The 15,315-nt window shown below is 39.4% G+C and overlaps 1 protein-coding gene across 3 annotated transcripts in view; it reads right to left on the bottom strand.

The window, feature by feature from the left end:
* The window catches only part of LOC137396837 (echinoderm microtubule-associated protein-like 2), a 31,586-nt gene that overhangs the window by 11,012 nt on the left and 5,259 nt on the right, over positions 1 to 15,315 (bottom strand). For 2 of the 3 annotated variants that reach the window (XM_068083145.1, XM_068083146.1), the window contains exons 3-12: positions 11,230 to 11,419; positions 9,619 to 9,759; positions 7,807 to 7,956; positions 7,001 to 7,070; positions 6,008 to 6,055; positions 4,415 to 4,759; positions 2,807 to 2,906; positions 2,548 to 2,705; positions 1,724 to 1,846; positions 391 to 679 (exon numbers count right to left, since the gene is read on the bottom strand). In XM_068083145.1, the coding sequence (XP_067939246.1) occupies positions 391 to 679; positions 1,724 to 1,846; positions 2,548 to 2,705; positions 2,807 to 2,906; positions 4,415 to 4,759; positions 6,008 to 6,055; positions 7,001 to 7,070; positions 7,807 to 7,956; positions 9,619 to 9,759; positions 11,230 to 11,419 (1,614 nt within the window). The remainder of the gene's footprint in view (positions 1 to 390; positions 680 to 1,723; positions 1,847 to 2,547; positions 2,706 to 2,806; positions 2,907 to 4,414; positions 4,760 to 6,007; positions 6,056 to 7,000; positions 7,071 to 7,806; positions 7,957 to 9,618; positions 9,760 to 11,229; positions 11,420 to 15,315) is intronic. The other variant, XM_068083147.1, reaches the window with a different exon arrangement.

Genomic DNA, 15,315 nt, shown 5'->3' with positions numbered 1-15,315 from the left:
TAGCCTGACTGTAGTGTAATGTAATGGAGATAGCGCTTCATTAAGCCACTTGGAGAGAACAACTCCATTTTAAAACATTAATAAATAGTGGCAACAAATCGGCACCAGATAGTACCGAACTCATTTTCAACATACAACTCTCGAGGTTTTTCCAAAGATTGGGATGCATAGGTGCAGAGGTAGGGATGATGTTAGACATCCAAACTTCTCTATCATAGACTCGAGGTTTGAACTAATTCAGCTAATATATTTGTTTATGAACATATTTTTATGGTTTTTTTTTGTAATTTTCAAATTTTCACAAAAACTTGGTTTGTAACTTCTTTAATTTTGGTTAAAATTCAACAATCAAAAACAAGCACCGACTACCAACTGTCAGATGTCACCTACCCGGAGAAAACTGACAGCACTCCAGCTGTTCATTGCCACAAGAACCTTTCGTCAGCTGTTGCTGGGTACCACAATTGTAGAGGTACCAGTTGGGAGTACGAGCTCCCACGACCAACAATTCCCCGCTGCGGTTCAATGCAACACAGTGTAGTGGCTCAGTCAACTCAATATCCCACAAGGCCTTGCGTGCTGCTAAGTCCCAAAGGCGGATGTGATTGTCATATGCGCAAGTGATCACCTGGTTGAGTGAGGCCTGGTCAGTCAGGCCCCACATCTCGCCAAAGTGGCCCTAAATGGATGAAAACAGGTTGAGACGAGCACTAACAACAATGTCACTATTATTTCTACTGACCCTAGTCTGGAACCGTGAGTTATGGCGGGAGAGAGCAGATTGAAAGATAAGTCATGTGCTTCCCACATGATTTCAGTAAATAAACTTAAGGAAATCTGGTCTCCAAACTGATGAAAATAAACTTGCGAGTCTGGCTACCTTCAATGGCGTTTCTACTAATCCTAGCAAATGCCCAAACATCAATCCTAATGTTAAGAGAAGCCGGCTCCCCAGGTTAGCTCCATGCCGAGGAGTACGCACAAGAACAAACAACCTTGCTTTGTTCGCTACCGTAAGCCGATGTATCGGTTATTGCGTTAATAGAAGTAGGGACCTTAAGTCGATGTATCGGCTAATCAATAGGGTTTCACTTTTCCTTTCATTACAAAGCCTACACATTAGCTAGACCGATCAAATTTGGTCTCCAATGAAACAACCAATCTGCCAATCACGTGCAACCAATCAAAAATCTTTTTGCTAAGCAATTAGATTTCTATTCATTTTTCAAAACGGAAAACTAGATCACTATTATCATGGCAATAAGAAATTCACCGCGCTTGTTTAATGCAAAGGAAGCGTCAGAGATTTTGTGAGAGTGGGATTCACTAAACAAGTTTATACTTATCTTGTAGGGAACTTTGTTCTGAATAAGATGCAATTTACAGTAAAACAATATCTGCATTTATCCTCGATATATTGCCTAAAGACTAGCGGTATATCGAATTTCCAAAAATCCATTTGAATTCATTTAGTCAGACCAGCAATTATAACGCAGTATTGAAAGAGTTCAATACACTAAGTGACGAACTATGTAAAAGATTTGCCAACTACCAACAAAATTATTTTATTCATGTTAAGTGATAACTTTGTTTACAAAACTAATTTATGCTGTTTTACCGATGAGCTGCAGTCACAACTGACTTTGGGACAGACCCTGCACACTGTCCAGAGTTGCTATAGTTTTAGTCTTCAGCCACTACCAGAATTCTCTTTTTAACAAACCTCAGTGATGACAATAGGACTGGTCAAACTCTCTCCTGTTATAATACAGTTCCTAGTAGTCCCCACAATGTAGGCGTTTCCCTTATGAAGGACGGTACGACAACTGCCCAGTTCATCTGACAGCTGTAAAAAGAAATAATCTGATGCTGCAGGGATATGTACCGATTGCAAGAGTTCAACAGCAGGAAGAGACAATCATACTGACACGTACAGAGATTGGCGTGAAGCTATGTTTTATTATGTACATCTATACATTGCTGTGTACAATAACTCCTAACCGCGTATGATCATTCCTTAGCGTTTGTGCAACAACACTACTGTCAGTAGTTGCCCACTCTTTATTATGCAAAGCATACACGATGTTTCCAAGACACGCATGATTCACAAATTTGAGCCAATCCGCAAGTTAACCGCATCATGGAAATGGCGTCAATCCGCAAGCTAAGTGAGTTTTGCGATTCGCAAAGCTATATCGAATCCATTATGCTTGCGAATTATGGAAACAGCACTTGCAAATGATGCGCATTAAAATACCGCACCAGCTATTCAATTTTGAACATTTTCAATACTTCCATTCATCCTTTCTCGATCGAGTTTCACGTGTTTGCGTCGCTAATACGTGCGTTGCTAATTATTAACTTACAGTGTACAATTCAGTACCTTTTTTCAACAAGGTGCCAGAGTCAATCCACATGCGAATGTCCATAGAAACATTTAATTGGCACGGTAACGCAACTCCAAATCAGCAAAATGCCATGAGTCATAGAAATATAGTGATAGTGAGTAGCTGTAAGTTTAATAAAAGAACTAAAACGGATACAAACCGTTTCACTGGACAATTCTGTCTTGTCCTCAAGGTTCCATCTCTTTATGAGTTTGTCCTTTCCTCCACCGGACATAAGGAAACCGTCTTCAGACATGGCAACACTGAATATAACTCCCTCGTGCGCTGAAGGAATGCTTGATGCAATCTTGTTGCTACCTGCACACAGTGAATAGACTCAATTATGTTGCAATCTCTACAATGGACTACTTGTTACACGGTACCTATACTATTAACTATGTCGAGTACACTAGACATACCTTTATTCCAAAAGAGTATTGTGCCATTACTGTCCCCAGTAACCACTTGCCCTTCTGGACCAAATGTAAAGCAGGTAACAAACTTTGGCTTGTCATGTTTCTAGAAAGCATAGCGAAAGATAAAAGTATTCTATAGAAAACTTGAGTTGAACACTTTAGTCACCAGTTAGAACCTGGAAGGGAAGAAACGAATTGATAGATATAGAGGATGAGAAGAACGATGTTAGAAAATAAAAGATGAGAGATGAAGAGGAAAAGGGAGAAGAGAAGAAAGGGAGAGGATCGGTTGAGGTGAGGATAAAGGGGGGAAGGGTAAGCGGGAGGCAAAGGTAAGTGGGGAAAAGGGGAGGCGAGGGTAAGGGGAAGCGGGGGTAGGGGCATGGCTCTCTTGAGGGGGAGTTGGGGAAAAAGAGCTTGGAACACATAGCAACACCCGGGGAAGACAACTCTAAAAGTCGACTTCTGCAGTCGCTAATATCGCAATCGTTATTTCCGAAGGAGTATCATGTGACGGTCTTATTTATGATCTATGCGAGTATTACGTATTATTTTTAATCTGAACTCGCAGCAAACAAACGCTGGTTGGTAAGTATGAAATGTTGGTTGCATAATCAATCAATCACGGAAGTTATACAATTTCATTTATGTTTAATTATGTTTTGATCTAATTATAATAGAAAAGTTAAATCAACTAAATAAAATTTTTTCGCAATAACAATACAAACATAGCAAACGAATAGTAATAGAACAAAAATGAATCGCATGCTGCTAGTAAAGAAAAGTTTATCTAGTAAAAAGTAATCTCAGTTTTATTTTACTCGCGAGTATTATGATTACTCGCGACAGTATTATGAACAACTCGGACCTAGCACTGCAAAATGGTGCCATCTGAAAGTAGATACTCTTTCCGAGGCCAATAGGAAGAACTATAAATTGGTCAAAACCTGCCATAATATGTTGTAAAGCTTGAGACTGTTCTGGTCTCAGTGTGACTATGCCTAGCTTTGATAGATGATTTTTGAATCGCTCCATTTTTTTTATCAGTATACGAAATGAAACTGCAATCGTGAAAACACAAGAGAATAGTAACCTATGGTTCTTATCGTTTTGTTATCAAACGGAGTATTACGTAACCACCCAGCCTATCAAAAACATAGGGCCTTTTACTAGATCATGTCACGTGACCGTGACGATAGGCTTTTAAACCTGCCACATCTGATACATCGTGAGATCTGAATCTATCGACACGCTTCCATTAGTATCAGTCTGAGCGTCATATGTAACATATGTCGCTCGTTTTGCCGAAGTTATCTTACCTTTTTTCCGATATGTGTCCCAGACTCTTTTTCCCCCTCACCCCCAAGAAAGCCATGCCCAGGCTAGGGGTAAGGGGAGCAGGGGAGGCGAGAAAAGAGGGCAAGATGAGAGTGAAACAAGAGGAGAGACTGCTAACCCAGAGAGGTACATGAAAAAAGTCAAAAAGAATAGAGGAAAAAATGCAGAAAAGCGGAGAAATGAGTCTAAATGAGCAAATATAGAATGAGACACAAAAATGGGAGAAAAAGAGACACAAAATGGAAAGAACAAGATAAATGATGTTCTACTGACCTCAAACAGAGCCATTTTCTTTGTGAGATTCTTGGGTCCAGCATATGTCCAGAATGACAGCTGGTTCTTTCCACAGCAAACAATATGATTTGCTTCAGTAGGGTGGAACTCTGCCTGATAGACAGGGTCCTGCGAAGCCTTCATCTCTGCAAGCTTCGTTCCGCGAGCCCCCTTGTTCCAGTCCCAAACAGACATCCTGTGATCGTTGTGCTCGTCGACGGCGCAGAGCAACTGTCCGCCATCCGTAACAGAAAAGGAGACACAGGCTACGGCCCGGTCAATCACGCCTGCCCCGATCACCTTAAGGGTCTCCAGCGTCTCACTATTCCAGATTCTCACATGCGGCTGTTAAGAAATAAAAAAGTTCCGAAGAGCTATGATTGGGCAAGACAAATGTAAACACAGATCGCAGTTCGATGGTTTTGAACAGATTATTTTCCGGCATCATTTCTTTGCAATGGATGAAATGAAAAATGGAGTTGGCTTTACAAGCCCACAGAATTTGATGACCAGCTTCAAGTTTCTAGAACATTCCAGAACACCTAGAAACCTCCGCCATGAAAACTTATCCTATTCAGAGGCAGTTACATACATTTAAGACATTAAATATCTATTATGGCAAAGTCCCTTACAATACCAAAAATGTTTACTAAATTGCACTAATGATCGTCTACTCATGCAAAGGTTTAACCAAATATTTTCAACTGAATGAATGTTTAGTTGGGTTCACAACTTCACTATTTCAGGGTTCACTATTTCAACAATGCTATGGAATTCACAAGCACTGTACAAATTTTGCACCAATGTATACAGGACTGACAATGTTTTTCAATAAGAAGTTATTGTCTCACGGAACATTCTAAATTACTGAGTATGCTTAAACATGAAGATCAATGACAAAAATCAATCACTGTGGCAATGACAAAAATCAATCATTAACCGGCTATTCACTCAGTTAACAGATAAACAATGCTCTCGTTCATTTTCTCAGCCCTAGACAACTCTTCATTTAGCAGTCTTATCATTTAAAATGTCTGCTCGAATATGTAATTGCGCAGTACGCAAAACATTTGGCCATAAAGTGCTTTAGATTATCATACACAAAGGCTTAAACTTACAAATATCTACAAATGATAATAAAAAACTTAGAAAAAACGCATAAAATTTGAATTAAAAAATTAAAGTATATCTACTTTTTTAAAAACCCAAAAAAAGTAGCTACCTTCAATTTCCAATCATAGACAGCAGACTGCATATTGAAGGAATGATACGTGCAGAGTAGAATGAAATGTGTGAAGCAACTCCATAAGAACAAGGCTAAGCATCAACTCTCAGGCTAAGGTGAGAGTGTGTCGGATTGTACACGTATATTAATGAAGTGCTGAATAACCTGATAGTCATGATATTAGCAAGCTGAGGTGATAAGCCGACATACACACACTTCCATGTAGTCGACAATTAAAATCAATATTCACTTATTGACATTCGTCATAAAGCCATCACTAAGTGAAAAAGCTTGGCAGGCGAAGGTCACCGACAGACTTTATCAAGTACTTGTCAGCGGTGCTGTGGTAGGACTTAGCAGTGACTTACCGTATAGCTTGTGTCAGTAGCGGCAGCCTTAGATCCATTCTTTCCTCCCTACAATCCACAGTATACTTACTAGACACATGCCAGAGTAATATGTTGAATTAAGCAAGTGAAAACAACTCCAAATAAAAAATCATATTTTCTAGCCCAGCGGTTTTCACCCAGGAATAATCGAACCTGGGAGTTCAGTGAGTCAGCCCCAGGAGTTCGTTGGGAGTCTCTCAAAGACAACAACAGACGTTACTCAAAAAGATAGGTAATTTGTTACGAGTTCGTGTGTTGGCTTTGTGTTTTGAATAAAATGCTAATGCACAGGTCGTTTTGTGCACCAGTCAAGCATAAACCTACTTGGGTTTATGTTGATACTAGTCTTAAATATGAAAAAATCCTATTTTGAGTTTTTAATAAAGAAGGGTTTGGTCAAAGCGCATATGTAACTAGTGGGTTCAGTACACCTAATAAGGTTAGGAGCCACCATTCTAGGCCGAGGGCAAAAAGATACATGTCTTTTACGCTTCGGCCAAATAACGTATCCTAATGTAATGACGAGGTCTTTTTAATTACCCTAACCTCTGATGCCCATACAAGGAATAGTTTAACGGTATGTCAAAAAACAAGCCAATTAGGACGATCAGATAAACATATAGTGAATGTTGTATTTGAGAATGCAACAAACTGGGTTAAACAAGTTCACAAGTCGTAGACCATCTAATTTTCATAGTGTGGTTAAACGTGTTTCACAAATTAAAATCAGTGTCACTAAAAAGTACTTATAGCCTTGCAACTCCTCCCATAGACATCTGCGCTATATTCTAGTATCTAACATCGACAGGATGCCGCACCATCTTCTCTAACGGAGACATCACCGAGCTAATGACAAAAACAAAGTCATGAGAAGCTACAAGCTGTTAACACATCTAAGAACCGCCCATTAAACTACTGATTCCACTCCGACACCACGAGGTCTCAAGAACTTTCTATTAGTCAGCCACTAACCTTTCCTGGTCTGACATGTCCTGCCACTTGGCCAGAAGCTATGGTAACTTTGTCTGGATGCACCGCAATGCTACAAGACCGCAAAGACGAGTGAGCTCCGAAAAACTACTATAGAGGACATTGGGAATGAAAACTAGTGAGCTCGGAGAAAGGAAGCTAGAATGAATAAAAAGAAAACTACAATATATTCTGGGAAACTACAATGTATTCTGGGAAAGTAAACTACAATGTATTTTGGGAAAGAAAACTATGATGTATTCTGGGAAAGAAAACTACGATGTATTCTGGGAAAGAAAACTACGATGTATTCTGGGAAAGTAAACTACAATGTATTCTGGGAAAGTAAACTACAATGTATTCTGGGAAAGAAAACTACATCGGGAGTAAGTAAACTACAAAGTATTCTGGGAAAGAAAACTATGGTGCATTAGAAAAAACACAACTCGAGATCATTAAATCAATATTTAATGAACGATAAGGTGAGTAATTTGCTGGCCATGTGCTTTTAGTGACATTTAGATTAAGACAGAGTGTGACCTACTTATAGCCAAGTTTAAAAAGTTGTACAACACAATAAACCATCAACTTATCCAACTAAAACAGAGCGGGATTGGCTCTATTTTGTCACAAACGGCTTGGAATCTACATTAATAACCAATCGGAGCCAGTTGACGCATTAGGAAACATGTACAGGCATGGTCGACCTGTGTCGTTAAACCGTGACGCCCATCGCTGAATATCGTCACCAAAAAGCTACAATCAAAAGGTTCATTGACATAAGAACCAGAGAAAAAGTAGATACGCACCACTTAATGTCATCAGTGTGCTCTACGTAATGCCTCTGCGAGTTGCTGTCGAGGTTATAGATGACGCAGACGGCTGCCGTAAAGTACACAATCTCTCCGCTGCCCAGCAAGAGCAGGTTGTTCCTGCAGTCCTTACCCCTATAGCCATATCTGCACAATTGGTGTCAAGGTTGTAATCGCCGGCTGCCAGAAGACAGCTAATCTAATTGTATGACACAAAAATCTGAATCTCATATTAACCTAGTAAATCAATTGAGCCTGCAATGCCATCCTGTCACGTGCACGAATAATAAACAAGGGTTGATAATTACTAAATCGATTGTCAAAACACATTAGAAAAAATGCCAGAACTTTTTCTGTAAGCTTCCTTACCACTGCAAAACCGACACTATCATGATTTCCCGGTCTTATCATCATACTCTCCTATAACATCGATCATTATGATGAGATTTAATTTCAGGTTTAAAGATCTCTGTTAATTTTCCTCTGAACATGATTCTTCTTAGAGATTATTAATGCTCCTATGTTTGTTACTAAATCAAATTTAATGGTCTTCGCATGAAATGACTTTAAAACGAATTTTTTAATATAGCACATTTCTGTGAATGGCCATTTTAGAAATTACAACACGGGGCCTTTAATACAAACTGAATTTTGCTGTTGAAATGTACATGAACGTTTATTACAATTTACAAATGAAGAACTATTATCCCTTTCATTTAATAGTAATTAGTAGAGCAGACAACTCATCCTTTAGCACAATCGCGTCTTCCTTAAATTCTTGAATGTTAAATTACTTAGTGAACAGATCATGATATCCTTATTAATCAACAATTTGCTGATTTAAAACTACAGTGAAACTCGGATAACTCAAACTTCAAGGGACCGAGCAAAAGTGTTCGAGTTATTAGAGCGTTCAAGTTATCAGGACAGTCATAAGTGAACGTATTTATCAGTAGATACATGTACATATACAAACTATATATCAATCAAAAGCATAGATTGCTTGTTGCAAGTTAAAGGGTCTCTCGCGTGAAGTTTTAAATATTTTTAATCAGAAAGTATAGATATTTTACTATCACTTGAGATTTGTTTGTTGCTTTAGGTGATGTGACTGCCAGGACGTTCTCAGATTAAAATTGGCAAAACTTGATCGCGGTTAAAACGCTAAGAAAAAATACATACGTATTTTTCTACCGAGAGTTTTAACCAAGATCAATTTTGCAGTAAGTCAGTTATTACAAAACTGCTTTACTATTAAAAACCCATTATCAATTTTGCCGATTTTACTTTAAACTTATCCGAATTTCACCTAGCTTTTCTTGCTTTCAGAGGGTTATCGCTAAGCGGATGTTTGGTAAAATTTGATTTTTGCAAACCTTTAGAAAAGTCGTTGATGAAAATATTTTGCCGATATTGGTAATAACGAGGCCTAAGAACTACTAAAAGTCGATGTTTATCTCTATGGCTTGGAATAAAGTGATATTCTAAAGCGATAGTAACAACCGTCTTGGTAGCCGTTTGACAAAAAACTGTTTGAGTTAACGGAGTTTCGGTCGAGTTATCTAAAGCCATTTATCATTGCGTGGGAGTGGACCAAACAAATACGTTGAGTTAACCGTGTTTTCGAGTTAGCCGAGTTTCACTGTATACCTCTGCTTTTTCCTTAAAAAATCATTCCCGGTATATGTTTTTTGGCTCACATTTACCAACCCATGTGCATAATGTAAAACCAACAGACATTTATTTAACCATCATTATTGTTGTGCAAATGAAATGACTTTGAGACAGTTCGGCACAAAGAAAGGATACACCCAGTCGAGCTGAAGTTTCTGATCAGGGGCAGGACTTGGCTCAGGATTGGCTGGCTGCTCGTACCCCTCAGGTAGACGGAAAGTGACGGGTCGACCTTGGAGATACATCCGATAAGTCCCTGCTTCCTCTTTCACTTCCCTAAAACGACCAAACTATTCCTCAATAAAACCTCTAAAGCCAAGGATGGGTATAATTACCCTTCACATTTGATTCTCTGAACAGCAATTGAAATAGGCATGACATAAAAATTTTATAACTTGGGAAAGTAATAAATATTTATATTTCCATTTACGTGTGTAAACTTTACATTTGCATTCCATAGTCTGCCTTTTACTCTACTGACGACATTTCCTCTGCAACCAGTGCAGTAGTTCATATGAAAATAAATAGTGGAAACTTGAAAAAATACACTGTTTCCGTATCCCTACAGGAGGAGGCTGTGGACTTCTATAGCACCGTTTTAAACACACTGGACACGATAACAATGAGCACACAATACGATAATCGTGAGTCACCGCCATATCATTGAGTTCTTTATGTTACCAAGTTGGCTACATAACAGTAACAACAGCAACTCGCATCTGCCAATGACCCTGACTTCTGCTCACGCAAAAGCACGATCAACGATTGTAAACTGCTCCATGAGAAAGTTACTCCTGATGAAATTTGTAGTCAGCACCGACCTCTCAAAGACCTTAGTTACCAGCAAAGAACAAACTGAGCTCTTCAAGATGTCATCTTATAAACCATTGTCATGCTGAATCGATATGGGATATTAATTAGCTCTCCGACCAGTTGAGGATAGCTCTTAGACAGCTGTAGGAAAGTAAAAGCGATGTCGGCTGCGATGCTCAGCTACACAATATAACTCACCCTAACAACACACACTCATCCAGCACCTGCGGTAGGAAACCATTCTAGAACATTTCTCCTAAGTGTTTGTGTGTCTGTCAACAAGTGAACACTACAACATTCCTTTATATCTATTAGTGAATGCGCCCAAGCGATCTATTGAGAGGTAACATAGAACCGGCTATAACAGGAAAAAACAATCACAAGGGTAGATGACTCCGATTTTATTAGGGAAACAGTGGCTGAAACCAATTATCTGGAGAACTAAAATGTCCAAAAACTATTTTTCACTACAAAAAAGGTGTTCATCTATATAACTGTTCAGGATAGCAATCTCCATTATGTTAATAGATGTTAGATGGAATCGCAGTCTGTAGCGAACATCCAGGTATGGTGTGCGATGTCTTCAGCTTTACACTTACCCTTTTGGCTATTAATGCTGACATCTCGTTTAAACTCTAGAACATTCTGAATGTACACGCGCGTGAGAAGCATTAGCTGAACTAGTACCCATGCATGCGCCGTGAGAGATCGTCAGGTGTAATAACTATTGGCAAAATTATTCCAAAATACAGTATGGTGATCGATTGGTGCAGTTGTTGGTGCATTGGCCCACCATGGTGAAAATCACGAGATCTTTTTGCCATGGAATCTTTTGCCCACTCTCCAACTGTTGCTTCGGACAGACAGACATTGCGTTAACATTGCCATAACAATGAAAACTTCAGCCAATAACAGTGCCTGCCTGGCACTCACCTGCTTGGAAGTCTCTCTTTTGACTGAAATCTCCTACTAAGAGGTGCAGAAGCCGTCGAACGCTTGGCTTTGTCCACTGAATCACCACTACTGCTTGTTCTCATCTGCCTTGGATCCAACGTCTGCCTGCGTGAAGCGGTAGGTGGCCTCTGAGAAGGGAATGCTTTCAGAGGTGCACCTCTTGAGGACGCTGCAATTAGACCGAGCAAGAAATGTGTTCAGACATTTTGTCTCTGCAATACTTGTGTGACCAATGAACATGGCTTAGAGAAACTATGAATGGTTCAAACATCAAGAAATGGCGACACGCACAGCGACAAAATAATGCACTTGCACAGCCCATGAGTCAACAATTCATGTCAAACCAGATGCGCTGGTCGATATCGGTATAAAAAAAACTGGCGCAACTGTATATGACCAAAAGAACAATCGTTAACAACGACACCGTGGCTCCACCAAAACTGCTATTTACATGGATGGACAAAAATATTCTTACTCACAACGGATACGTGAATGCTACTGGTATAAATGGGACTGTCTATGGAACATCTTAGATAATTCTTAGGTTTATCGTTCAGTTCATCTCATTTCATGAACACAAATTACTTTTTTACATCTGCTGTTAACATGTGGCATTCTTTCAAGGCAATAGTCGGTGCACATACCTTATTGCTATCAAATTCTTGATGATCAATATTAGCCAATTAATACGCGGATTGTACTTCCAATAAAAACCCAGCAAAGACGACATGTCCTTTACCCAACAGAGGCCAATTTATTCACCAATGCAACGCATCCTTTGGCGACATTGGTGGGTATAGGGCCAGTATGAGTACCTAAGCTACATGTCAGCTAGGTATTTCATTAGTGTGTGTGTAGACAGGCAGTGAGCCGATGGCAAGCGATGGTGAAGAGCTCATTGGTAATCTGAAACTGACTAACAGAAGGCAACGCGGGATTGAGCTGCAGCGGTGCGCTGCTCACAATAATTCAGTAGCATCTGCTCAAACTGGATTATAATTATAGTAATTGCTATGGTGCTGATTATAAGTGCCTTGAGACTCAATGAAACCTCTGTAGAAGACTATCGAGAAAGATGGCTGTCATTATAAATAAACAGAAATCGTATTTAGATACCTTGAAGACAGAAATAAGAAGCGCCAGTGGTAATACCCGATATAATTACGTATGATAAACACATGATAAAATTATTTCATCACTGCCAACAGATAGGGCCTATATCTATGTCAAAGCCAACATGTGACTGGAATACTTTTATCTTAAAACGACATTAAATGTTATGTTTTGTTGTCCTGATACTACTGATAAGTGCCGACATCTGTATGGCAGTGGTTACACCCAACCAATAATTCATTACTAGCTTTCGACTCACTGAAAATTTGCTTTACAAATTACCACAACAGCTGATCTCCACTGGTAATTGCCGTTACACAAATACCTTTGTCATTCTTGTTAGTGCGGCTAAATAGTTTCGCTTGGGAAATGAAGCAGCGCTCAATTAGTTGGTCAGTCGTTATACTTGATCAGTCCTTTACAAATTGAGCAAGTTGAAACTGCAATTTGGCTGATTTCCTACATTTTTAATTGGCCGAAAAAAGCTTTTCAAATTTACCGGCTGAAGGTTTTGGCAAAATATTTTTCATTATTTGTTAGTGTACATGCAATTTCATTTGCAATCTTAAATATCAATTGCTAAACCAATATATTATGTAGTCTTACAACCAAGAGAGCTAGTAAAAAGACCCTCTGCTCCAGTTACTGCATGGCCATAACTCTGACGCTGTGTGTCTTTGACATAAGGTTTTGAATTGTAAGAACAGTACGTCTAGTCTACGATTGCTATTAAAGCTTTGGTACAAGGTTACAGTGCCCTAGTAATATTTGTCAACAGTACATCAATACAATATCCCTTGGCAAATAATGCTTCCAACCTCAAATAACCACAACAAAGAACATCTCTAAACTCCCCGGTCAAAAGAAATAGTCTAGAAAACCACAATGGACCTGCTAAGTGTTTGCCTAGTAGCATTGAGAGAAATATTAAAAACAGAATGAGGCCAATTTTAAGAGATTTATTGCTGGATCAGTTCTTGTGTATTAACTTATGCCTCCTTAACAGTTTCTATACTTGGAAATAAACTTACACAAAATATTAGTACAATTTATGACAAAGTATCGGTATTTTTCTATTATTTGCGATTGTTTTTTATGTTTGAGGCGATCTGATTGCCAGGATGTTTCAAGATTAAAATCGAGACGATTAAATGGAGACGATTAAATGGAGACGAGGGTGAGTGGAGACGAGGGTGAGTGGAGACGAGGGTGAGTGGAGACGAGGGTGAGTGGAGACGAGGGTGAGCGGAGACGAGGATGAGCGGAGACGAGGGTGAATGGAGACGAGGGTGAGTGGAGACGAGGGTGAGTGGAGACGAGGGTGAGCGGAGACGAGGATGAGTGGAGACGAGGGTGAATGGAGACGAGGGTGAGTGGAGACGAGGGTGAGTGGAGACGAGGGTGAGTGGAGACGAGGGTGAGTGGAGACGAGGGTGAATGGAGACGAGAGTGAATGGAGACGAGAGTGAATGGAGACGAGAGTGAATGGAGACGAGAGTGAATGGAGACGAGAGTGAGTGGAGACGAGAGTGAATGGAGACGAGAGTGAATAGAGACGAGAGTGAATGGAGACGAGAATGAATGGAGACGATAGTGAATGGAGACGATAGTGAATGGAGACTAGAGTGAATGGAGACGATAGTGAATGGAGACGAGAGTGAATGGAGACGAGAGTGAATGGAAACGAGAGTGAGTGGAGATGAGAGTGAATGGAGACGATAGTGAATGGAGACGAGAATGAATGGAGACGATAGTGAATGGAGACGATAGTGAATGGAGACTAGAGTGAATGGAGACGATAGTGAATGGAGACGAGAGTGAATGGAGACGAGAGTGAATGGAAACGAGAGTGAGTGGAGATGAGAGTGAATGGAGACGATAGTGAATGAAGACGAGAGTGAGTGGAGATGAGAGTGAAGATAAGGGGAAGCAAGGGTAAGATTAAAATCAACAAAACTTGATCGCGGTTAAAACACGCAGATCAAGCAAAAGGGCGATTATGAGGTCTATAGTTGTAACGAGGTCAACAGAAAGAGGCGCATAACACTGCAACTTGAACATAACAGCCGATATCAACGATAGCAACTAGTGACATTATTTCATACATATTTTTATTCTGAACATTTGAACCGTGATGAAGTTTTGTTGATTTCAATCTTGAAACATCCTATTAGTCAGATCATCTCAAACATCAAAAACAATATAAAATGCTAAAAAACATCGAAACTTTTTGATAAAATCTACCAAAATTAGGTGTAGGTTCTTATTTATTAATAAAACAGATCAAAACTTTGCATGTATAAAACTAGCAAAACCAAAAACAAAAAAGTGTAATTTTGATCTCAGTTAATTGCAACTGATTTTCTAAATCGACAAAATGGTACTAATTAGGCTGGTTATCGAATTTAAGTAAAGTTTTGATAGAATAGCAACACAGGCCAACCTCGACTTATCATCACCTCTTCATACTAATTATTTTCACGCATAAGAATATTTGCTGTAACACATGATGCTTTCAACACCTGAAGCAAATATCAGAGCCGACTGATATCAGTTTGACTGTATTGAAATGGCTAGATAATGGATTTGTTAGACTCCTTTCGGTTGATTATAACATGTTTGCATCAGATTTATACACAAAATCTAGTTTTCATCTGCCTACATGATACTTTGTATAAGGATTGATATGTGGATACTCCTCAGCCCTGTACATTTGTAACTCGATACCTTTGATAGACGTGCCCTACTATAAAGGGTCCAAACAGCCTCCACAGTTATAAATGAGTGAAAGACTGATGAATACGCAATATTTACAGGTAAAACTCAAAATTGACAGGAACTATCGTTCGAGGACCACTGTGGTTTTCTTTGAAACGTTTTCTTTGGAACGAATTCGAGAATGTCACTTTTGACTCACAGCTGACTTTACAACTTGCATCGCTCGAAGTGGAG

Source organism: Watersipora subatra, chromosome 5 (genome assembly GCF_963576615.1).
Source record: "Watersipora subatra chromosome 5, tzWatSuba1.1, whole genome shotgun sequence".
NCBI classification, from domain to species: Eukaryota; Metazoa; Bryozoa; class Gymnolaemata; order Cheilostomatida; family Watersiporidae; genus Watersipora; species Watersipora subatra.
This window is presented reverse-complemented; position numbering and strand designations above follow the sequence as displayed.